Here is a 25,000-nt window from a genome sequence, read left to right as displayed (position 1 = left end):
AGCTGACGCGTATAGCAGGTAGCCACTACAGCTGACGCGTATAGAAGAGCAGGTAGCCACTACAGCTGACGCGTATAGAAGGGCAGGTAGCCACTACAGCTGACGCGTATAGAAGAGCAGGTAGCCACTACAACTGACATGTATAGAAGAGCAGGTAGCCACTACAGCTGACGTGTATAGAAGAGCAGGTAGCCACTACAGCTGACGCGTATAGCAGGTAGCCACTACAGCTGACGTGTATAGAAGAGCAGGTAGCCACTACAACTGACGCGTATAGAAGAGCAGGTAGCCACTACAGCTGACGCTTATAGAAGAGCAGGTAGCCACTACAGCTGACGCGTATAGAAGAGCAGGTAGCCACTACAACTGACATGTATAGAAGAGCAGGTAGCCACTACAGCTGACGCGTATAGAAGAGCAGGTAGCCACTACAGCTGACGCGTACAGTATAGAACAGCAGGTAGCCACTACAGCTGACGCGTATAGAAGAGCAGGTAGCCACTACAGCTGACGCGTACAGTATAGAACAGCAGGTAGCCACTACAGCTGACGCGTATAGAAGAGCAGGTAGCCACTACAGCTGACGCGTACAGTATAGAACAGCAGGTAGCCACTACAACTGACGTGTATAGCAGGTAGCCACTACAGCTGACGCGTATAGAAGGGCAGGTAGCCACTACAGCTGGCGTGTATAGAAGAGCAGGTAGCCACTACAGCTGACACGTATAGAAGAGCAGGTAGCCACTACAGCTGACGCGTACAGTATAGAACAGCAGGTAGCCACTACAGCTGACGCGTATAGAAGAGCAGGTAACCACTACAGCTGACGCGTATAGAAGAGCAGGTAGCCACTACAGCTGACGCGTATAGAAGAGCAGGTAGCCACTACAGCTGACGTGTATAGAAGAGCAGGTAGCCACTACAGCTGACGCGTATAGCAGGTAGCCACTACGGCTGACGCGTATAGAAGAGCAGGTAGCCACTACAGCTGACGCGTATAGCAGGTAGCCACTACGGCTGACGTGTATAGAAGAGCAGGTAGCCACTACAGCTGACGCGTATAGCAGGTAGCCACTACGGCTGACGTGTATAGAAGAGCAGGTAGCCACTACAGCTGACGCGTATAGAAGAGCAGGTAGCCACTACAGCTGACGCGTATAGAAGAGCAGGTAGCCACTACAGCTGACGTGTATAGAATAGCAGGTAGCCACTACAGCTGACGCGTATAGAAGAGCAGGTAGCCACTACAGCTGATGTGTATAGCAGGGTAATAGCAGGTAGCCACTACAGCTGATGCATATAGCAGTAGCCACTACAGCTGACGCGTATAGCAGGTAGCCACTACAGCTGACGCGTATAGAAGGGCAGGTAGCCACTACAGCTGACGCGTATAGCAGGTAGCCACTACAGCTGACGTGTATAGAAGAGCAGGTAGCCACTACAGCTGACACGTATAGCAGGTAGCCACTACAGCTGACGTGTATAGCAGGTAGCCACTACAGCTGACGCGTATAGAAGAGCAGGTAGCCACTACAGCTGACGTGTATAGAAGAGCATGTAGCCACTACAGCTGACGTGTATAGCAGGTAGCCACTACAGCTGACGTGTATAGCAGGGTAATAGCAGGTAGCCACTACAGCTGACGTGTATAGCAGGGTAATAGCAGGTAGCCACTACAGCTGACGTGTATAGCAGGGTAATAGCAGGTAGCCACTACAGCTGACGTGTATAGCAGGGTAATAGCAGGTAGCCACTACAGCTGACGTGTATAGCAGGGTAATAGCAGGTAGCCACTACAGCTGACGTGTATAGCAGGGTAATAGCAGGTAGCCACTACAGCTGATGCATATAGCAGGTAGCCACTACAGCTGACGCGTATAGCAGGTAGCCACTACAGCTGACGCGTATAGAAGAGCAGGTAGCCACTACAGCTGACGCGTATAGAAGGGCAGGTAGCCACTACAGCTGACGCGTATAGAAGAGCAGGTAGCCACTACAACTGACATGTATAGAAGAGCAGGTAGCCACTACAACTGACATGTATAGAAGAGCAGGTAGCCACTACAGCTGACGCGTATAGCAGGTAGCCACTACAGCTGACGTGTATAGAAGAGCAGGTAGCCACTACAACTGACGCGTATAGAAGAGCAGGTAGCCACTACAGCTGACGCTTATAGAAGAGCAGGTAGCCACTACAGCTGACGCGTATAGAAGAGCAGGTAGCCACTACAACTGACATGTATAGAAGAGCAGGTAGCCACTACAGCTGACGCGTATAGAAGAGCAGGTAGCCACTACAGCTGACGCGTACAGTATAGAACAGCAGGTAGCCACTACAACTGACGTGTATAGCAGGTAGCCACTACAGCTGACGCGTATAGAATGGCAGGTAGCCACTACAGCTGGCGTGTATAGAAGAGCAGGTAGCCACTACAGCTGACACGTATAGAAGAGCAGGTAGCCACTACAGCTGACGCGTACAGTATAGAACAGCAGGTAGCCACTACAGCTGACGCGTATAGAAGAGCAGGTAACCACTACAGCTGACGCGTATAGAAGAGCAGGTAGCCACTACAGCTGACGCGTATAGAAGAGCAGGTAGCCACTACAGCTGACGTGTATAGAAGAGCAGGTAGCCACTACAGCTGACGCGTATAGCAGGTAGCCACTACGGCTGACGCGTATAGAAGAGCAGGTAGCCACTACAGCTGACGCGTATAGCAGGTAGCCACTACGGCTGACGTGTATAGAAGAGCAGGTAGCCACTACAGCTGACGCGTATAGAAGAGCAGGTAGCCACTACAGCTGACGCGTATAGAAGAGCAGGTAGCCACTACAGCTGACGTGTATAGAATAGCAGGTAGCCACTACAGCTGACGCGTATAGAAGAGCAGGTAGCCACTACAGCTGATGTGTATAGCAGGGTAATAGCAGGTAGCCACTACAGCTGATGCATATAGCAGTAGCCACTACAGCTGACGCGTATAGCAGGTAGCCACTACAGCTGACGCGTATAGAAGAGCAGGTAGCCACTACAGCTGACACGTATAGCAGGTAGCCACTACAGCTGACGTGTATAGCAGGTAGCCACTACAGCTGACGCGTATAGAAGAGCAGGTAGCCACTACAGCTGACGTGTATAGAAGAGCATGTAGCCACTACAGCTGACGTGTATAGCAGGTAGCCACTACAGCTGACGTGTATAGCAGGGTAATAGCAGGTAGCCACTACAGCTGACGTGTATAGCAGGGTAATAGCAGGTAGCCACTACAGCTGACGTGTATAGCAGGGTAATAGCAGGTAGCCACTACAGCTGACGTGTATAGCAGGGTAATAGCAGGTAGCCACTACAGCTGACGTGTATAGCAGGGTAATAGCAGGTAGCCACTACAGCTGATGCATATAGCAGGTAGCCACTACAGCTGACGCGTATAGAAGAGCAGGTAGCCACTACAGCTGACGCGTATAGAAGAGCAGGTAGCCACTACAGCTGACGCGTATAGAAGAGCAGGTAGCCACTACAACTGACATGTATAGAAGAGCAGGTAGCCACTACAGCTGACGTGTATAGCAGGGTAATAGCAGGTAGCCACTACAGCTGATGCATATAGCAGGTAGCCACTACAGCTGACGCGTATAGAAGAGCAGGTAGCCACTACAGCTGACGCGTATAGAAGAGCAGGTAGCCACTACAGCTGACGCGTATAGAAGAGCAGGTAGCCACTACAGCTGACGTGTATAGAAGAGCAGGTAGCCACTACAGCTGACGCGTATAGAAGAGCAGGTAGCCACTACAGCTGACGCGTATAGAAGAGCAGGTAGCCACTACAGCTGACGTGTATAGAATAGCAGGTAGCCACTACAGCTGACGCGTATAGAAGAGCAGGTAGCCACTACAGCTGATGTGTATAGCAGGGTAATAGCAGGTAGCCACTACAGCTGATGCATATAGCAGTAGCCACTACAGCTGACGCGTATAGCAGGTAGCCACTACAGCTGACGCGTATAGAAGGGCAGGTAGCCACTACAGCTGACGCGTATAGCAGGTAGCCACTACAGCTGACGTGTATAGAAGAGCAGGTAGCCACTACAGCTGACACGTATAGCAGGTAGCCACTACAGCTGACGTGTATAGCAGGTAGCCACTACAGCTGACGCGTATAGAAGAGCAGGTAGCCACTACAGCTGACGTGTATAGAAGAGCATGTAGCCACTACAGCTGATGTGTATAGAAGAGCAGGTAGCCACTACAGCTGACGTGTATAGCAGGTAGCCACTACAGCTGACGTGTATAGCAGGGTAATAGCAGGTAGCCACTACAGCTGACGTGTATAGCAGGGTAATAGCAGGTAGCCACTACAGCTGACGTGTATAGCAGGGTAATAGCAGGTAGCCACTACAGCTGACGTGTATAGCAGGGTAATAGCAGGTAGCCACTACAGCTGACGTGTATAGCAGGGTAATAGCAGGTAGCCACTACAGCTGACGTGTATAGCAGGGTAATAGCAGGTAGCCACTACAGCTGATGCATATAGCAGGTAGCCACTACAGCTGACGCGTATAGCAGGTAGCCACTACAGCTGACGCGTATAGAAGAGCAGGTAGCCACTACAGCTGACGCGTATAGAAGGGCAGGTAGCCACTACAGCTGACGCGTATAGAAGAGCAGGTAGCCACTACAACTGACATGTATAGAAGAGCAGGTAGCCACTACAGCTGACGTGTATAGAAGAGCAGGTAGCCACTACAGCTGACGCGTATAGCAGGTAGCCACTACAGCTGACGTGTATAGAAGAGCAGGTAGCCACTACAACTGACGCGTATAGAAGAGCAGGTAGCCACTACAGCTGACGCTTATAGAAGAGCAGGTAGCCACTACAGCTGACGCGTATAGAAGAGCAGGTAGCCACTACAACTGACATGTATAGAAGAGCAGGTAGCCACTACAGCTGACGCGTATAGAAGAGCAGGTAGCCACTACAGCTGACGCGTACAGTATAGAACAGCAGGTAGCCACTACAGCTGACGCGTATAGAAGAGCAGGTAGCCACTACAGCTGACGCGTACAGTATAGAACAGCAGGTAGCCACTACAACTGACGTGTATAGCAGGTAGCCACTACAGCTGACGCGTATAGAATGGCAGGTAGCCACTACAGCTGGCGTGTATAGAAGAGCAGGTAGCCACTACAGCTGACACGTATAGAAGAGCAGGTAGCCACTACAGCTGACGCGTACAGTATAGAACAGCAGGTAGCCACTACAGCTGACGCGTATAGAAGAGCAGGTAGCCACTACAGCTGACGCGTATAGAAGAGCAGGTAGCCACTACAGCTGACGCGTATAGAAGAGCAGGTAGCCACTACAGCTGACGCGTATAGAAGAGCAGGTAGCCACTACAGCTGACGTGTATAGAAGAGCAGGTAGCCACTACAGCTGACGCGTATAGCAGGTAGCCACTACGGCTGACGCGTATAGAAGAGCAGGTAGCCACTACAGCTGACGCGTATAGCAGGTAGCCACTACAGCTGACGCGTATAGAAGAGCAGGTAGCCACTACAGCTGACGCGTATAGAAGAGCAGGTAGCCACTACGGCTGACGTGTATAGAAGAGCAGGTAGCCACTACAGCTGACGCGTATAGAAGAGCAGGTAGCCACTACAGCTGACGTGTATAGAATAGCAGGTAGCCACTACAGCTGACGCGTATAGAAGAGCAGGTAGCCACTACAGCTGATGTGTATAGCAGGGTAATAGCAGGTAGCCACTACAGCTGATGCATATAGCAGTAGCCACTACAGCTGACGCGTATAGCAGGTAGCCACTACAGCTGACGCGTATAGAAGAGCAGGTAGCCACTACAGCTGACACGTATAGCAGGTAGCCACTACAGCTGACGTGTATAGCAGGTAGCCACTACAGCTGACGCGTATAGAAGAGCAGGTAGCCACTACAGCTGACGTGTATAGAAGAGCATGTAGCCACTACAGCTGACGTGTATAGCAGGTAGCCACTACAGCTGACGTGTATAGCAGGGTAATAGCAGGTAGCCACTACAGCTGACGTGTATAGCAGGGTAATAGCAGGTAGCCACTACAGCTGACGTGTATAGCAGGGTAATAGCAGGTAGCCACTACAGCTGACGTGTATAGCAGGGTAATAGCAGGTAGCCACTACAGCTGACGTGTATAGCAGGGTAATAGCAGGTAGCCACTACAGCTGACGTGTATAGCAGGGTAATAGCAGGTAGCCACTACAGCTGATGCATATAGCAGGTAGCCACTACAGCTGACGCGTATAGAAGAGCAGGTAGCCACTACAGCTGACGCGTATAGAAGAGCAGGTAGCCACTACAGCTGACGCGTATAGAAGAGCAGGTAGCCACTACAACTGACGCGTATAGAAGAGCAGGTAGCCACTACAGCTGACGTGTATAGCAGGGTAATAGCAGGTAGCCACTACAGCTGATGCATATAGCAGGTAGCCACTACAGCTGACGCGTATAGAAGAGCAGGTAGCCACTACAGCTGACGCGTATAGAAGAGCAGGTAGCCACTACAGCTGACGCGTATAGAAGAGCAGGTAGCCACTACAGCTGACGTGTATAGAAGAGCAGGTAGCCACTACAGCTGACGCGTATAGAAGAGCAGGTAGCCACTACAGCTGACGCGTATAGAAGAGCAGGTAGCCACTACAGCTGACGCGTATAGAAGAGCAGGTAGCCACTACAGCTGACGCGTATAGAAGAGCAGGTAGCCACTACAGCTGACGCGTATAGAAGAGCAGGTAGCCACTACAGCTGACGCGTATAGAAGAGCAGGTAGCCACTACAGCTGACGCGTATAGAAGAGCAGGTAGCCACTACAGCTGACGCGTATAGAAGAGCAGGTAGCCACTACAACTGACGCGTATAGAAGAGCAGGTAGCCACTACAGCTGACGTGTATAGAAGAGCAGGTAGCCACTACAGCTGACGCGTATAGAAGAGCAGGTAGCCACTACAACTGACGCGTATAGAAGAGCAGGTAGCCACTACAGCTGACGTGTATAGAAGAGCAGGTAGCCACTACAGCTGACGCGTATAGAAGAGCAGGTAGCCACTACAACTGACATGTATAGCAGCAGCCACTACAGCTGACGCGTATAGCAGACTTTGACTGGACTGTATATGCATCTGCATGTTTATGAGTATTTATGATCTGCATGTTTATGAGTATTTATTATGGTGTTTATGAGTTTTTATGATCTGCATGTTTATGAGTATTTATGATAGTACAAGCATGCTAGGTTCATGCCTGTTTGTATGTTAGTATCTCTGTGTGTATATCTGGGTCTGGGTGTGTGTGTGTGTGTGTGTATCAATTCATGTGTGTATATCTGTGTGTGTGTGTGTGTGTGTGTGTGTGTGTATCCATTCATGCCTGTATATATCTGTGTGTGTGTTCATTCATGTGTGTATATATTTGTGTGTGTGTGTGTCCATTCATGTGTGTGTGTATGTGTGTGTGTGTGTGTGTGTGTGTGTGTGTGTGTGTGTGTGTGTGTGTGTGTGTGTGTGTGTGTGTGTGTCCATTCATGTGTGTGTCAGAGTGTGTGCACCACCGGAAGCTGAATCGGGCTCTCAGCTTTGTGCCCCGTGGAGATGTGGACGCGGAGCGGAACCGAGCCAGAACGAACGACACCACGTACCGGTTCTTCTTCTCTGAGGTGAGAACGACACCACGTACCGGTTCTTCTTCTCTGAGGTGAGAACGACACCACGTACCGGTTCTTCTTCTCTGAGGTGAGAACGACACCACGTACTGGTTCTTCTTCTCTGAGGTGAGACGCCCTATGGCCCGTCAGCATGGCCGACTCCATAACTACAATGATAACGGCCGACTCCATAACTACAATGATAACGGCCATAACTGTAATGATAACGGCTGACTCCATAACTACAATAACAGCCATAACTGTAATGATAACGGCCGACTCCATAACTACAATGATAACGGCCGACTCCAGAACTATAATGATAACGGCCAATTCCATAACTACAATGATAACGGCCGACTCCAGAACTATAATGATAACAGCCATAACTGTAATGATAACGGACAATTCCATAACTACAATGATAACGGTCAACTCCATGATAACGGCCAATTCCATAACTACAATGATAACGGCCGACTCCATAACTACAATGATAACGGCCGACTCCATAACTACAATGATAACGGTCAACTCCATGATAACGGCCAATTCCATAACTACAATGATAACGGCCGACTCCATAACTACAATGATAACAGCCATAACTACAATGATAAACTATTGTGTTAAGTATCACTTAAGCCAATAAGATTGACAAAGTCCACATAATCAGTACCTTCAGGAATGCGCAATCACAACAGTTAACTCAAAAACCCTGCGAATTCTGGATGACCTTGCAACTTTGTCTAAACACATCAACTTTTCCGCAAATTTGGACAACTATCATAATTTCCCCATGAAATTTTAACCACTACAGTCCCTCAAACAGAATATTGAGCCAGACGCCAGACTCTGCAGACCCAGAGGCCTAGCTTGATCCTTGCTCTGCAGTTTTGATGTCTAAATAGAAGGCTAACGTTAATGACCTGCTTACTTGCATCCTGCTTACAACCTGGTGTTGCTGACCTTCCTAGGCTACCTGATTTACTGACATTTGAGTAGGCTTTGCAACCCACTGGTAAACGTTTACATCTGGAGATGTCCTTGTTATCACATGTTATGTAGTTTGTGGTTTGTAGTTGCTGGGTGGGGTCTGTTGTAGTTTGTATTGTGCTTCCTAAAATCATAGAAATTAATAACATTGCAAGACCCTTATTTCCTCTATGATCCAAGAAAGATTCCATTTGTGTTGTTTTTTTAACATTTATTTTTGCTAATGACATAGAAAACAACCCGTATGGCATCATATTCTAATGCACTTCGTGGAAAGTTATTTTCACTCTCGTGGTCGAAAACTGCCTTCCAATCCTCTCGGAAATGTATTTAGGGTAGCCTACTCCCACGTCCTTAAAGTGACAGGCACCCAATTAAACCTGCACACAATACAATAGCCTAACAGTTTAACATTTTTAAAATTACTATAAATTCAGTTTTAAAATTACTAAATAGCTATTAACTAAAAAGCTATTAGTAATTATACAGGTCACAGAATTTGACCTTTTTTTAAAGGAACTTAACTTGAACTTGAACTTCATATGAATTCCTAAATATATTAATGTATTGAACATATGCCATGATGCCATCTCTCTTGGGGGTGGCTGTCTTTTTTGGACAGTTCTACAAGGTTATATTGCTTTGTGAATTACTTCAGCCAAATTCTGTCTTTGTTTAACTTCAAATAAATAACTTTTTTGTAATCCTTTACTTTGCTTAAGCCTATTATTTTAAATATACTGTATATCAATATGATCATCAGTGTGATTTTGGTCCATTTTCACCTCCCACAGTTTGTTTTGCAACTCCACAAAATCCATCACAGTTTTGGGAAAAGGTGGCGCTAAATCAAGCATTTCATGCTGCTGCAATCTCAAAAAAGGCCTGCGGAATCCTGGAGGGTCTGACACACACACATACACACACACACACACACACACACACACACACACACACACATACACAGCCTGTGAATTACTGGAGGAACTCACACACACATACACACACACACACACACACACACACACACACACACACACACACACACACACACACACACACACACACACACAGCCTGTGAATTCCTGGAGGGACGGCACACTGCATACTAGAAAGACAGGAAGATTGATCTTGAGAAAGATGGAAACCTGTCGGTCACACAGAATCATACAATTTCCAAAATCATATTTATGAACATAAAGATTAATCCATATTGTTGGTCAATGTGGAGATTCATATTTGGGAACAAAAAGATTATTCCATATTGTTGGTCAATGTGGAGTTTCATATTCATGAATATAAAAATTATTCCATATTGTTGGTCAATGTGGAGATTAATGTCATTATCGTCAGGGCAATGCAAGTTTATTTATACAGCACCTTTCATACACAGGAGTAGTTCAACCTGCTTTACAGAAGCAACAACAAAGAATTATAGCAAACTAGAAAAGCACTCCGAGAGCACAGACCTCCGCCAAGTGAAAACATAACCGCCTCCTAGATCCAGACGTTGATCTGTATCACTCCCAAAATGTAATAGTTTCTTCTTTGGATCATTTCAGACCTTTCCTGAAAATTACATCGAAATCCATCCACAACTTTTTGGGCTATCTTGCTAACAAACAGATGAACAGACAGACAAACAAACAAACCAACAGACAAACAAACGCCCATGAAAGCATAACCTCCTTGGCAGAATAATAGAAAATAAAAGCATAAGGGGGCAATATTTTAAAAAGCATACATAAGATAGAATAAGTAAAGACATGAAAGACACAGTAGAATAATTAAAAGACAGAGTGCAAAGCAACTTCTGATTACTGGAACACACATGGAGCTACATGCTCCCTCACACACCAATTATGCTGCTGCACGTAACGTAGTTATACACCAACTGCACCACACAAATCATTGACCACGAGAAGGTTGACAGGTTATTATTAGTGTGACAAAAGCTCCGTTCTAGTTCTTAGGTCGGACAGGCCTTTGGAGCCCACCTGCATCAACACAATCGCCCGACCTGCTGAATTTAGCTCCGTTTCCCTCCTAACCCCAAACGTTCCTGCTCAGTTTCTCTCTTAACCCCAAACGTTCCTGCTGAATGTAGCTCAGTTTCTCTCTTAACCCCAGACGTTCCTATTGAATGTAGCTCAGTTTCTCTCTTAACCCCAAACGTTCCTGCCGAATATAGCTCAGTTTCTCTCTTAACCCCAAACATTCCTATTGAATATAGCTCAGTTTCTCTCTTAACCCCAAACGTTCCTGCAGCTGAATATAGCTCAGTTTCTCTCTTAACCCCAAACGTTCCTATTGAATGTAGCTCAGTTTCTCTCTTAACCCCAAACGTTCCTGCTGAATATAGCTCAGTTTCTCTCTTAACCCCAAACGTTCCTACTGAATATAGCTCAGTTTCCCTCCTGAATATAGCTCAGTTTCTCTCTTAACCCCAAACGTTCCTATTGAATATAGCTCAGTTTCTCTCTTAACCCCAAACGTTCCTATTGAATATAGCTCCGTTTCCCTCTCTTAACCCCAAACGTTCCTATTGAATATATCTCCGTTTCCCTCCTAACCCCAAACGTTCCTGCTGAATGTAGCTCAGTTTCTCTCTTAACCCTAAACGTTCCTATTGAATATAGCTCCGTTTCCCTCCTAACCCCAAACGTTCCTGCTGAATGTAGCTCAGTTTCTCTCTTAACCCCAGACGTTCCTATTGAATGTAGCTCAGTTTCTCTCTTAACCCCAAATGTTCCTGCCGAATATAGCTCAGTTTCTCTCTTAACCCCAAACGTTCCTATTGAATATAGCTCAGTTTCTCTCTTAACCCCAAACGTTCCTATTGAATGTAGCTCAGTTTCTCTCTTAACCCCAAACGTTCCTGCTGAATATAGCTCAGTTTCTCTCTTAACCCCAAACGTTCCTACTGAATATAGCTCAGTTTCCCTCCTAACCCCAAACGTTCCTGCTGAATATAGCTCAGTTTCTCTCTTAACCCCGAACGTTCCTAATATTGAATATAGCTCTGTTTCCCTCTCTTAACCCCAAACGTTCCTATTGAATATATCTCCGTTTCCCTCCTAACCCCAAACGTTCCTGCTGAATGTAGCTCAGTTTCTCCCCTAACCCCAAACGTTCCTGCTGAATACCTCCGTTTCCCTCCTAACCCCAAACGTTGTCTCTCCCCTAACTACGGTGTCTCCTCAGGGGAGCCACAGGGAGGTCCCCACACTTGTGGACGGGGCCAGCCTCAGAACCAGGAGTAACGTGCAGTTTGGTCGGCCCAGTTTGGGCAAGATGTTCTACAGAACCTCCTCCAAAGAGGACTACCCAAGACGAGATGGGACCCGGGCCCAGCCCTCCACACACCCCTCTGGACGTGTGCTCTCCGGCCTGGGTATGAACACACACACACACACACACACACACACACACACACACACACACACACACACACACACACACACACACACACACACACACACACACCACCACCAAACATCAGTCTCTCTGATTGGCTTCTACCATGCTTCTACACATCAGTCTCTCTCACTGGTTCCTACTCTTTGAGCGAACCAGAAGAGGCACAATCATTGGTTTTTACACTTGAGGTACTACATTTAGAATGAGCCATATCTCTCTATGCCACACATAGAACCAGAAGAGGCACGATCAGGTCTGTACACTTGAGGTACTACATTTAGAGTGAGCTCAGTGTTTATTGTATCATGTTGTAAGATGACTGGTCCAATGCAAAGGAATTTAATATTAATTTCATAGATCATTATGATGAATTCAATATGTAATAGATCATTATGATGAATTCAATATGTAATGGATTTACATTACATTACTCTGACCTTTTACGTCCCCAGAGCCAGAACCTGCTGTCACAACAGTGCAGCGAGACTTCCGTCCCTCAAACGGAAAGAGGCAGGAGCTGCCCCCCACCCAGCTAAAACAGGTGAATACTAACCCCCACCCAGCTAAAACAGGTGAATACTAACCCCCACCCAGCTAAAACAGGTGAATACTAACCCCCACCATACTAACCCCCACCCAGCTAAAACAGGTGAATACTAACCCCCACCCAGCTAAAACAGGTGAATACTAACCCCCACCATACTAACCCCCACCCAGCTAAAACAGGTGAATACTAACCCCCACCATACTAACCCCCACCCAGCTAAATCAGGTGAATACTAACCCCCACCCAGCTAAATCAGGTGAACACTAACCCCCACCCAGCTAAATCAGGTGAATACTAACCCCCACCCAGCTAAATCAGGTGAACACTAACCCCCACCCAGCTAAATCAGGTGAATACTAACCCCCACCCAGCTAAAACAGATGAATACTAACCCCCACCCAGCTAAAACAGGTGAATACTAACCCCACCCAGCTAAAACAGGTGATTAGTAGACCCCACTTAGTTAAACAGGTAAATAGACTCCACTTAGTTAAACAGGTGAATACTAACCCCACTTAGTTAAACAGGTGAATACTAACCCCACTTAGTTAAACAGGTAAATAATAGACCCCACTCAGTTAAACAGGTAAGTGGTAGACTCCTCAGTTAAACAGGTAAATAGTAGACTCCACTCAGCTAAAACAGGTGAGTAGTTAAAACAGGTGGTAGTAGTAGTAGACCCCCAGTCAGAACAGGTCAGGTGAACCCCAGACAACATGTGAGCTCCACCACACGCAGGTAAAGCAGGAGCTGAAATGGTTAAACTACGGTTAATAGCTGATCCGAAGCCCAGTCATCTGAAAGAAGAAAACTGTTTGCTTTGGCCAACAGTGTGTCTGTTACTCATCCATCTTATGCAGCGTCTATTTTGGGCCCTACTCATCCGTGGACCAAACATTGGACTGTGACACTTCAAATAATTGTTTTTCTTTTCCAGGAGCTTGAACTTTGGTACAGTTTATTTAGAAAGAGTCTGTGTGAATAGTTCGCTATTCAATTAAACTAGTTCAACTACTGTAGACCGTGTCCATTGTTCAGACTGTACAGATTTGGGAGCAGTGATAGATATTATAGGACCCTCAATTAAAGGATATTATAGGACCCTCATTTAAAGAATATTATAGGACCCTCATTAGGATATTATAGGACCCTCATTTAAAGAATATTATAGGACCCTCATTAGGATATTATGGGATATTATAGGGCCCCCATTAGTATATTATAGAGCCCTCATTAAGATATTATGGGGCCCTCGTTACAATATTATATTATGGGCCCTCATTAAGATATTATGGGGCCCTCATTAGGATATTATATGGCCCTCATTAGGATATTATGGGGGCCTCCTTTAAAGGATATTATAGGGCCCTCATTTAAAGGACTGCAAAGTCTATCAACGAGGAATGTTCTTGTGCATTATAGCTATCATTTTGCATGTGGGAGCATTGAGTGAGCATCAGTGTTTGCATGTAGGAGCATTAAGACACACTTAAATGACACATAAACTCTTAGTCATTAGATAAGCTTTAGTGAATTAAGACTTGACAATTAAATGACACATAAACGCCTTGATTGGAATAAAAGTACTTTGTGATTGATTGATTGATTTCTGGATTAAGACACAAAGACAAATCAAAAGGATGACATGCAAGGGCACAATCCTTATTTCCAGCATGGTCCTACTGATCCGATTAGAGTCTTAATGGGAATGAAAGAGGTGGTGCATTGCCTCTTATTCCGATTAAACAGCCGTGTACACGGCCAATCAGACTAGCTGCTGTATCTTCTCAAAAAATAAAGCAACAACGGCAATTCTGATGAAATATTCTAAAGCGCTTGAGAGCACCCGATTGGAATAGAACGTACCCATGTGAACAGATGGCATGGATTTTTCAATTGGAATAGTTTAAAATCGGAATGACAAAAAAACTCTTTTTACACCCACCTACTGACACCAGACTCTGATCCAACACACGACTATGCTTGAGTCAGCCAATAAGACCACTCCGGGTCTTAGCCAATGAGAACACTCCGGGCCTTAGCCAATGAGACCACTCCGGGCCTCAGTTAGCAAATAAGACCACTCCGGGCCTTAGCCAATGAGACCACTCCGGGCCTTAGCCAATGAGACCACTCCGGGCCTCAGTTAGCCAATCAGACCACTCAGGGCCTTAGCCAATAAGACCAGTCAGGGCCTTAGCCAATCAGACCACTCAGGGCCTTAGCCAATAAGACCAGTCAGGGCCTTAACCAATAAGACCACTCAGGGCCTTAGCCAATGAGACCACTGCGGGCCTCAGCCAATGAGACCACTCAGGGCCTTAGTTAGCCAATAAGACCGCTCCGGGCCTCAGTTAGCCAATCAGACCACTCAGGGCCTTAGCCAATGAGACCCCTCAAGCTCATTTGTTTGTTTCATGCTTGTTTGTTTGTTTGTTTGTTTGTTTGTAGATTAAAGAGAGTCACATCAATCCACCCTGTGAGGAGCACCACTTCAGCACCACCCACAATGAGTTCTTTCCATCGTTACCTTTGGCAAGAACCCCAGCAGTGGACCCACACAGACTCCAACGCAGCCACGTACCCTTGTAGAAACACACACATGCGCACACACGCATTCACATACATGCATGCACGGATACACACACACACACACACACACACACACACACACACACACACGCGCACGCACGCACGCACGCACGCACGCACGCACGCACACACACACACACACACACACACACAGTTGTCATGTACTGTTGCCTTTAAAACAAATAAACAAATGTTGCTGCTCTTAGTTTGTGCCTTTGTGTAATGATTAGGAATCTTCTAGAAGCTTTCCTCGCTGGGTCACCACAAGGTCACCACAGGGTCACTACAGAGTGAGCTGAAAGGTGAACTTTGCTCTCCACTCCTCTGATTCATGACCAGAGTCCCTATTGACAAAGCCCACTGGGCAGTAAGTCCCTATTGACAAAGCCCACTTGGCAGAGGTGCCAACCAGCGGCACTAGCAGGCCATGCTGACTGATCTCTGATGCCATGCGGACTGCATCTCTGGTGTCATGCGGACTGATCTCTGATGACATGCTGGTGTCATGCGGACTGATCTCTGATGACATGCTGGTGTCATGCGGACTGATCTCTGATGACATGCTGGTGCCATGCGGACTGCATCTCTGGTGCCATGCGGACTGCATCTCTGGTGGCATTATGGATGGGTACCATTTCACATCTCCTACAGCAAGAGCTGGAGTTTAAGATCTGATCTGCACCCATTATGGATGGGTACCACTTCACATCTCCTACAGCAAGAGCTGGAGTTTAAGATCTGATCTGAGTGAACAAGAGCTGCAGTGGCAGCACGAAAGCTTTTTAACTTTTGTAGTGAGTACTGTTAATAAAACTTTTTTTATGTTATAAGATCAGATCTGTTTCATAGGTGTGTGTGTGTGTGTGTGTGTGTGTGTGTGTGTGTGTGTGTGTGTGTGTGTGTGTGTGTGTGTGTGAGCGTGTATGTGCGTGTGTGTGTGTGTGTGTGTGAGTAACTAACACTATATAATCTCAGTTTTCTGACTCTAATTACTTCAGTGCACAATCATCATCACACACACACACACACACACACACACTCACACTCACACCTATCCAGCACACGTGCGTGACCCCCTTCATGTATCCCTGCCAAATAGAAATACAAACACACACACACACACACACACACACACACACACACACACACACACACACACACACACACACACACACACGCCAAATAGAAGTCCACACATGCTCACCCCATGAACTGACATAGTTTTGGGTGTTTGTTTGTTTGGTGGATGAGTGAAGATCTGTCAACAGTCCAATGTGCATGTCAACCTTGGACTCCTGCCATCTTTTCCCCACATTATTGTCCGTTTCTCTCTAAGATGTTAAGCTGTTCATTGATATATCGCCCTTGGGCCGTTTTGTGTTTGTTGTTGTTTCAAAAGGATTGACTATTTTATTCCTTGCTGTGAGGTGAACATGGCTGTGTTTTCTTCGGGTCAAGTCAAGGAGGTGGTGAACTGAATGATCCTCACATGAAGACCTTCTTTATTTACCATGGTATAGTGGGCGTGGTCTCTGGAGTGAGCGCGTTATGGCGTTGTTTGATTGGTGCAGGCGATTGTCCATCTGTGGTAGGCGTGAACCAAACTTGCGAAAATATATTCTACTCTGCACGCGTGTGAATTGAGACTTTACGCACGTAACGCGAAGACTCAAGATTCTACAGCTTGCATCATTTAAAGGTATTTCACGAGCTGTTTTGCTTTGTAAGTCCCAGCAACTGTACTTGTTAACACTGGCATGCTGGGCAGGGTAGGCTGCATAATAACCAGCTAATAACTGTCAGCCCGTCGGCATGAGACAAACATTACTGTCACTTGCAGAGCATTACGCGAGCTGGGTATAACGGAGACCTTCCTTTCCCTTACAGATGCTGTTTAAGAGCATAAAAAGCTTCCAGCTTGAGCTGGACGGACCAGACGATGCTGTGTACACGAGCGGGGAGATGGTTACGGGACAGGTAGTTCTGGAGCTAAACCGGGACACTAAAGTTCGGTCCATGAGAGTGCTCGGGAGAGGAGTCGCGACGGCCCACTGGCTGGAGAACCGCAGCGTGGGCATGAACACCGTTTATAACGACTACACGTCCAAGATCACCTACTTCAGGAAGAGACAGCATCTTATCAGAGGTAACGTAGCCTGAGGCCTGGTCACACCCTGACAGCTCCTTCTGACACTCACGCTTTCACTTTGGGGGATTAAACGGTTAATTTTCTGGGGTAACGTTTGATTAACTTGCCGGTGTGTGTTGCTCTCACCTCCAGTTGCACGCACCGACAATTCCCGTGGCGCAAGAGCAGGCTAGCACATAATCAAACCGGGAGGCTCTCGGCCTCACGTGTGAGAAACTGTAGAGCAGGAATCTAGGCCAACATACGTGACTGTAAACAGACACCAGACCGGAGGCTAATATTTCACCGCAGTGAGGAGCCCATAGGTGGTTAGCGCTCGGTAGCCTGGCCAAGAGTGAGATTCACCACAGTGCTTGCCAAGGCCTGGACACATGGTTAAGACTTCTGTCATCTGTCTAGTCTGGACAGGAGTAAAATAAGCAAATAAATGAGCAGTTTAGACTGTAATGCAACTTATGGAATCATGGTAAATTCATAAACGTGTTTGTGGGGGTGGGGAGCCCTCCTCATGACGCGCACCATGCCGTTGGAGACCCCTGACTTGAGGCTCAGACGGGGCGTTTCAAAAAATGCTCCACTGGTTTCTGAGGCAACGTGAGAGCGTGAGAGACGTGAGAGACAACAGGCTCGTGACTGGTGCCCGGTCCCCCACCTCACCACCCCCAAGACCACAGACCTTTCTTTTAGGTCTGCCACAGACACCCTCTCTAACCCATTTTGTTCTGCGGAAATTCTCCGTGTGTTGTGTAAAATAATTGTAACCTAGAGTATTGAAAATAACATGCGGTGGTTTAAGACATGTTTCAGCCTATTTTCAATTGGCTACCTAATTTTGTTAGGCCATCAGTTGTTTGACACATGTTTTGAATTTTGTTTGGTGCGTCAACAGCTGACCTAGATGTAGGCCTAGGGCAGATGTAAAGTCGTGTTATTGGGAAAACAAGGCCCTGGAAGAAAGAAAAGTCATGTTTGGAGGTGTGGATTTGGTTCTTTGTTTCAGTTGTTTAAATACTGAATACACAGACTAATCTGACTATGGGTTACTGGCAGATTAATTTAGCCTACCATGCAGGTTATTTGGTGATTTTATCGTTATTTTGGAGTATTGCCTTTTTTCCTGTTTTGTCAATATGAGGTGTAGGTTTGGGGTGGGGGGTTCGAACAAGCCTGAAAAACAGATGTGTGCATTACAAAATGTAACCGGCTGAGGGCGACTTATGCCCATGTCAAAATTTTGTTTTGCAACGAGATCAGACATGAATTTCGCCACGGGGAGGCAGTATGCTATTGGCGACGTCTTGACGTGTGCTCGAAACTTGTGAAAAAGTTTTATTCAGCAACAAAGATAGACCATTGGTTTTCTTATGTATTCTAGTTAGCTATCACACACAACAAGTAATGGTGCGTATCACTATTGCAGATAGTCTGACAGTTGTGTCTGACTCGGAGTGAATAGTTTTTCCCCTGACGAAGGCTGAGTGGGGAGTTGTTTATTTTCGATTTTGGCAGAACAATGGTCCCTTAATGCTATTATCCACAGGGCGATTTAGTGCATTTGATCAATACTGTTGATGAACTCCACTGAGTGTGCATTCAAACTCTGCAAAAGTTCCATGCTCTCGACGAACTCTAGATACGGGGAGCACTGGATGTAAATATTTGTGCACAATAGTACAGTGTGAAACTATTTTGTTGTGCAAAAATTTTTGAAGGGAGGATCCAAGAGTTCGGAGCATGCTCAGTCAGCTTGTTTTCGTCTAAGAACCTGCAACCATCAATCATCGAGCCGAGCTCAACCCCGTTCGCTGTCCACACCCTGCGAAGATGTTTATTAGCGAGCTCCAGTCTTAGCCCCGAGCCTTACATAATAAACGCGGAAGGCCCGCCCCTACATGTTAAAGCACTGGAGGCTTCAGCACGAAGTGCAGTTTAGTTTTGCACGCGCAGCGAAGAGGGCGCAGAGCACAGATCTCTCGACACACTTGACGTCAGTCCACAAGTGTCAGGAAAATAACGAAGTGTCCTTCGAAGCAGTGGTTTGGGATTTTACAAGATGATTTTCGACAAAGTGAAAAAGTTCGACATCGTCTTTGACTCGCCCGAGATCGACTCCCCACCCGTGTTCAGCAGCGGTGATGTGGTCTCCGGGAGAGTTGTTCTGGAGCTAAGTGGGGAGAGCAAAATCGAGTCATTGAAGTTACACGCAGAAGGTTTTGCGAAAGTGCATTGGACGGAATCGCGAAGCGCTGGATCTAGCACCGCTTATACCCAAAACTATAGCGATGAAGTGGAGTACCTGAACCGGAGAGAGTTGCTTCTGCAAGCAGGTCAGTCATTCAGTCGCTCGGTGGTTGAGGCTGGGTAGCCTACTTTGCTTTGTGCTGTCAAATTAGAACAATAGCCTACACTTCGACTTCTTCATAGAGATCATCTCCGCCATGTATGAACATGTTGTTCTAAGTTATTTGTGTTGTGTTGTCGAGAAAGTGCCAGATCCTTTGTTCGGAGCATCATAGGTCTGAATTGATCAGGAACTCAAATAGTTTCTCTTTTGTTTTGTTTTGAACTTTTTGTTTTCTGTTTGATTAAGATTGTGTCCACTAAGTAAGAAAGACATAGCAAGCGTTTAGAAATGGCTTTTGATTTGCGGGTGGTTCAGTCATTTGTTCTTTGTGCAGTAGTTTGTGCAGCTAAGGCACTGGTTTGACAAGGTAGCCTACTTGTTTTCAGCACAGCCTGTGTGGGTGTTTTGTCTCTGACGTGATGTCAAATTATGGCACACAAATGTGGAAATATAACAACCAATTAGTGATGAAGTCCAGCCAGCTTTGCTGTGAGCGGAGTTAGTTTAGTGGCGACATGATGCTTAATTTGTGGTGTGTTTCTGTGTGCCCCCACAGACAATGGAGAGCTGACTCTCCTTCCTGCTGGCAGACACGAATTCCCATTCAGCTTCCAGCTTCCTGAGGAGTGAGTTTCACTTTTAATCACCCTAACTTGAACATTTGTGTGTTTGAGCGAGAGAGAAAGAGGAGTTTGTGCGTTGGCTTTCTGTTTCCTGCACCCTTGTGACTGTGGGTGGAGAGCGGTGCTAACGTGCCCCTCTGTCCCCCTCCTCAGGACCCTGGTGACCTCGTTCGAGGGCAAGCACGGCAGCATCCGCTACTGGGTGAAGGTGAAGCTGCATCGCCCCTGGAGCACTGTCAGGAAGATCAAGAAGGAGTTCACCGTCATCGAGCCCATCGACATCAACACGCCCGCTCTGCTGGTACGTTCACCACGAGTCTCTCTCATGCTCATCTCAGAGCTTCACCTGAAGCTGTCAGAACAGGAGTCTAAACCTGGACAGGAGTCTAAACCTCTTCCTCTTCTTCTTTAAGCTGAAGCTGTCAGAACTGGAGTCTAAACCTTTTCCTCTTCTTCTTTAAGGCGCCTCAAGCCGGAACCAAAGACAAGAACGCCCGTGTGTGGTACCGCAACTTTGGCCAGGTGTCTGTGACCGCCAAGATCGACCGCAAAGGCTACACTCCAGGTAGGTGATGCTAGCCCCTGCCTCATGTCTGTGCCCTCGACCGCTGGCACGGAGTGCTGCGCCAGCACAGACGGCTTTAGTAACGACGGGTCCCTGTGCCCTCCTCTTCCTCAGGCGAGGTCATCCCCGTGTTTGCGGAGTTCGACAACGCCACGTCGCGCTCCGTCGTGCCCAAGGCCTACATCACGCAGACGCAGACGTTCATCGCGCGCGGCACCATGAAGCAGAAGCGGGCGGTGGTGGCCACGCTGTGCGGGGACCCCGTGGGTGCCCAGCGCCGGGAGACCTGGCACGGCCGCGCCATCAAGATCCCGCCCGTCGGGCCCTCCATCCTCCAGTGCCGCATCATCAAAGTGGAGTACACACTCAAGGTGAGACGCTCCGCACCTCCTCCACACCTCCACCCGCTCCGCACCTGCCCGCTCTCCTCACTCAGGCCTCCTCCACACCTCCACACCTCCTCTACACCTCTCACTCCATACCTCCTCCACACCTCCACACCTTTCACTCCATACCTACACACCTCTACACCTCTCACTCCATACCTCCACCTCCACACCTCCTCCACACCTCCACACCTCTCACTCCATACCTACACCTCCACACCTCCTCTACACCTCTCACTCCATACCTACACCTCCACACCTCCACACCTCTCACTCCATACCTACACCTCCACACCTCTACACCTCTCACTCCATACCTACACCTCCACACCTCCTCTACACCTCTCACTCCATACCCACACCTCCTCCACACCTACTCCACACCTCCTCTACACCTCTCACTCCATACCTACACCTCCACACCTCTACACCTCTCACTCCATACCTACACCTCCACACCTCTACACCTCTCACTCCATACCTACACCTCCTCCACACCTCCTCCACACCTCCTCCACACCTCTACACCTCTCACTCCATACCTACACCTCCACACCTCTACACCTCTCACTCCATACCTACACCTCCTCCACACCTCCTCCACACCTCCTCCACACCTCTACACCTCTCACTCCATACCTACACCTCCACACCTCTACACCTCCCACTCCATACCTACACCTCTCACATCTCACTCCACACCTAGATAGCTCCTTGCTAAGTCTTAACTGTGAGCTAACCTCTATTGTGTTTTATATAGTTACACTTTATAAATAAAGTTCTCTTACTTACACAAGCTGACTCTCACAGCCTCAACACAGATAGGTATGGCTGCTAGCTGTAATGCTAACGGTGGTCCCTCCGTGTGTGTGTGTGTGTGTGTGTGTGTGCTGCAGGTGTGTGTGGACGTGCCGGGCACCTCTAAGCTGTTCCTGGAGTTGCCCCTGGTGATGGGCACCATCCCGCTGCACCCGTTCGGCAGCCGCACCTCCAGCGTGAGCAGCCAGTACAGCGCCAACCTGGAGTGGATACGCATGGCCATCGCAGAGCAGCCCGAGCGTGAGTAGCCTCTCTGTGTCCTCTACACACACACACACACACACACACACACACACACACACACACACACACACACACACACACCTCTACACACACACACACCTCTGGTAGTCCACTCACACACACACACACACACACACACACCTCTGGTAGACCACTCACACACACATACACCTCTGGTAGTCCACTCACACACACACACACACACACACACACACCTCTGATAGTCCACTCACACACACACATACCTCTGGTAGTCCACTCACACACACACACACACACACACACACCTCTGGTAGACCACTCACACACACACATACCTCTGGTAGACCACACACACACATACACCTCTGGTAGACCACTCACACACACACATACCTCTGGTAGACCACACACACACATACACCTCTGGTGTATACTACAGCATACTTCAGATCAATCAACACACTACAGCATACTTCAGATCAATCAACACACTACAGCATACTTCAGATCAATCAACACACTACAGCATACTTCAGATCAATCAACACACTACAGCATACTTCAGATCAATCAATACACAACAGCATACTTCAGATCAATCAATACACAACAGCATACTTCAGATCAATCAACACACTACACTAGCATACTTCAGATCAATCAACACACTACACTAGCATACTTCAGATCAATCAATACACAACAGCATACTTCAGATCAATCAACACACTACACTAGCATACTTCAGATCAATCAACACACTACACTAGCATACTTCAGATCAATCAAGACACTACAGCATACTTCAGATCATATGGCTACAGGAAGTGCCCTGAAGAGTTAGCAGGTGTCATGACCTCCTGTGCTGGATGGATGCCTAACTGTGTGTGTGTGTGTGTGTGTGTCCTGCAGCTCCTCCAGAGTACAGCTCGGTGGTGACCGATGCGGACGCCGTGGTCAGTCCCTCCGGCCCCAGCAGCCCTGCGGAGGACGAGCTCAGCGCTCTCCTCGAGCGCCCCCTCATGGCCTACGTCCAGGAGTTCCGCTTCCGCCCCCCACCTGTCTACAGCGAGGTGAGACTTCCTCCTCTTCCTCCTCTTCCTCCACTTCCTCCTCTACTCTACTCCTCTTCCTCCTCTTCCTCCTCTTCCTCCACTTCCTACTCTACTCTACTCCTCTTCCTCCTCTTCCTCCACTTCCTACTCTACTCTACTCCTCTTCCTCCTCTTCCTCCACTTCCTACTCTACTCTACTCCTCTTCCTCCTCTTCCTCCACTTCCTCCTCTACTCTACTGAGCCCAGGACAGATGAGATGCTCTCACCGCCTCGCTTGCGTCATCAGTGTAGCTCGTGTGGCTCTCTGTCTAGTTAGCGATGGAACTTAACTACATTACGCCGTTTCATTTGCATCTTCTCACCGCTTGCGTTAGTTAGACGCCGCACACAACTGTTGACGCTGCTGAATGTCCTTCATGGCCAGAGTGCTTGAGTCTAACGTGTCCGTGTGCTCTGTCTGCCCCTGCAGGTGGACCCCAACCCTCAGCCCTGCAACATGAGGCCTCGCTGCATGACCTGCTGAACTCAACGACTCACTTTAGCATCACCAAGCCATGATGATGATGATGATGATGATGATGATTGAACCGAAGCAGAGATTCGTCCTCTTCTCTCGAGCCTTCTCTCCGCTCCAGGAGAGTTCGTTGCCGTAGCCGACGACGCGCGCGGAACAACACCGCACCACCGGACGAGCCCTGGACAGCAGGGTCCACTCCGCTGGGGGACCGGAAACAAACCCTCTCACAACCAAACGAAAAGAACACTTAAGAACTAAACGAAGAAGAAAAAAAAAAAAAAGAACCGAGAACTTTTTTTTTGTTTGTTTCTGTCCTCCTGATTGGCTGTGGGTCGGACCAGTTGTGTCCACCCCGGCCCATCCATAGCTGCCCACCTGAGACGCTTGAGTGTTGCGTAGGAGAGTCCAGCCGTGGGCGGCGGACTGTGTGGTATTGTGTGGGGTCGGGGAAAACAGATGTTTAAAAGGTTTCATATGTGATTGTGTATATTTTTTATTGAAAGCCTCTATTTGGTGCCTGGCATTTGTAAACAGGCCGCTAGGCCGCTGATGATGCCCGTAGAGGCCAGCCTTGACCAGGCCGCTAGGCCGCTAATGATGTCCGTAGAGGCCAGCCTTGATTTGAAGCCTGCCATCTGAACTTCCCCACCTTTACCCACCTCATCAACTTGTAGATGTCAAAAGCCTTTACGCGTCTCTGAGATGCCTTCATGTGGTGACCCCACAGACACCGGCCCCGTGCCTTGGAGTTGTGCCGGAGGTGAAAGGTCAAAAGAGCTAGCCAGTTAGCAAGTTTTACAGAAGGAGAATGGAAACTTATGCAAAAGGGAAAAGTAGCGGAAGCTTTCAGGAAAAAGGAGATGAATTTGACGAAGTTGAATGAGTGTTGCGACGCGTATGACGATGTGGGGGTGTGCGCTCCGAGTGTTTAGACGTGTGGGAATTAGAATGTTGGAGCACTGAGCAGCCGAATGTGATGTTTTGAAAACTGTCCAGCTCATGCTGCAGCTGTTGTGTGTTTTGCGAGCACAATGAAAGAAGAGCTATGTACAGGTGACTGTAGAGCTAT

General features: G+C 47.8%; 2 protein-coding genes across 3 annotated transcripts in view; both read left to right on the top strand.

Moving 5' to 3' along the window:
• Window positions 1-15,300, top strand: part of si:dkey-13m1.5 (stabilizer of axonemal microtubules 5) — a 20,758-nt gene extending 5,458 nt beyond the window's left edge. Inside the window, exons 5-8 of the mRNA XM_062556410.1 lie at window positions 7,586-7,704; window positions 11,893-12,082; window positions 12,561-12,649; window positions 15,107-15,300. Coding sequence (XP_062412394.1) covers window positions 7,586-7,704; window positions 11,893-12,082; window positions 12,561-12,649; window positions 15,107-15,247 — 539 coding nt within the window. The 3' untranslated portion in view covers window positions 15,248-15,300. The remainder of the gene's footprint in view (window positions 1-7,585; window positions 7,705-11,892; window positions 12,083-12,560; window positions 12,650-15,106) is intronic.
• A 1,577-nt stretch (window positions 15,301-16,877) lies between these two features.
• Window positions 16,878-25,000, top strand: part of arrdc2 (arrestin domain containing 2) — an 8,736-nt gene continuing 613 nt past the window's right edge. The window contains exons 1-9 of one of the 2 annotated variants that reach the window (XM_062555649.1): window positions 16,878-16,946; window positions 17,135-17,393; window positions 20,297-20,366; window positions 20,517-20,664; window positions 20,826-20,928; window positions 21,043-21,299; window positions 22,211-22,373; window positions 23,271-23,431; window positions 23,884-25,000. The exon at window positions 23,884-25,000 is cut by the window's right edge and continues 33 nt beyond it. In XM_062555649.1, the coding sequence (XP_062411633.1) occupies window positions 17,135-17,393; window positions 20,297-20,366; window positions 20,517-20,664; window positions 20,826-20,928; window positions 21,043-21,299; window positions 22,211-22,373; window positions 23,271-23,431; window positions 23,884-23,937 (1,215 nt within the window). In that variant the 5' untranslated portion in view covers window positions 16,878-16,946 and the 3' untranslated portion in view covers window positions 23,938-25,000. Of the gene's footprint in view, window positions 16,947-17,134; window positions 17,394-19,235; window positions 19,724-20,296; window positions 20,367-20,516; window positions 20,665-20,825; window positions 20,929-21,042; window positions 21,300-22,210; window positions 22,374-23,270; window positions 23,432-23,883 lie in introns of those variants that run through there. The other variant, XM_062555648.1, reaches the window with a different exon arrangement.

The sequence above is a fragment of the Sardina pilchardus genome, chromosome 15 (genome assembly GCF_963854185.1).
Source record: "Sardina pilchardus chromosome 15, fSarPil1.1, whole genome shotgun sequence".
Classification (NCBI taxonomy): domain Eukaryota; kingdom Metazoa; phylum Chordata; class Actinopteri; order Clupeiformes; family Clupeidae; genus Sardina; species Sardina pilchardus.
The sequence above is the reverse complement of the archived record's forward strand: the minus strand, read 5'-3'. Positions and strand labels throughout refer to the sequence as shown.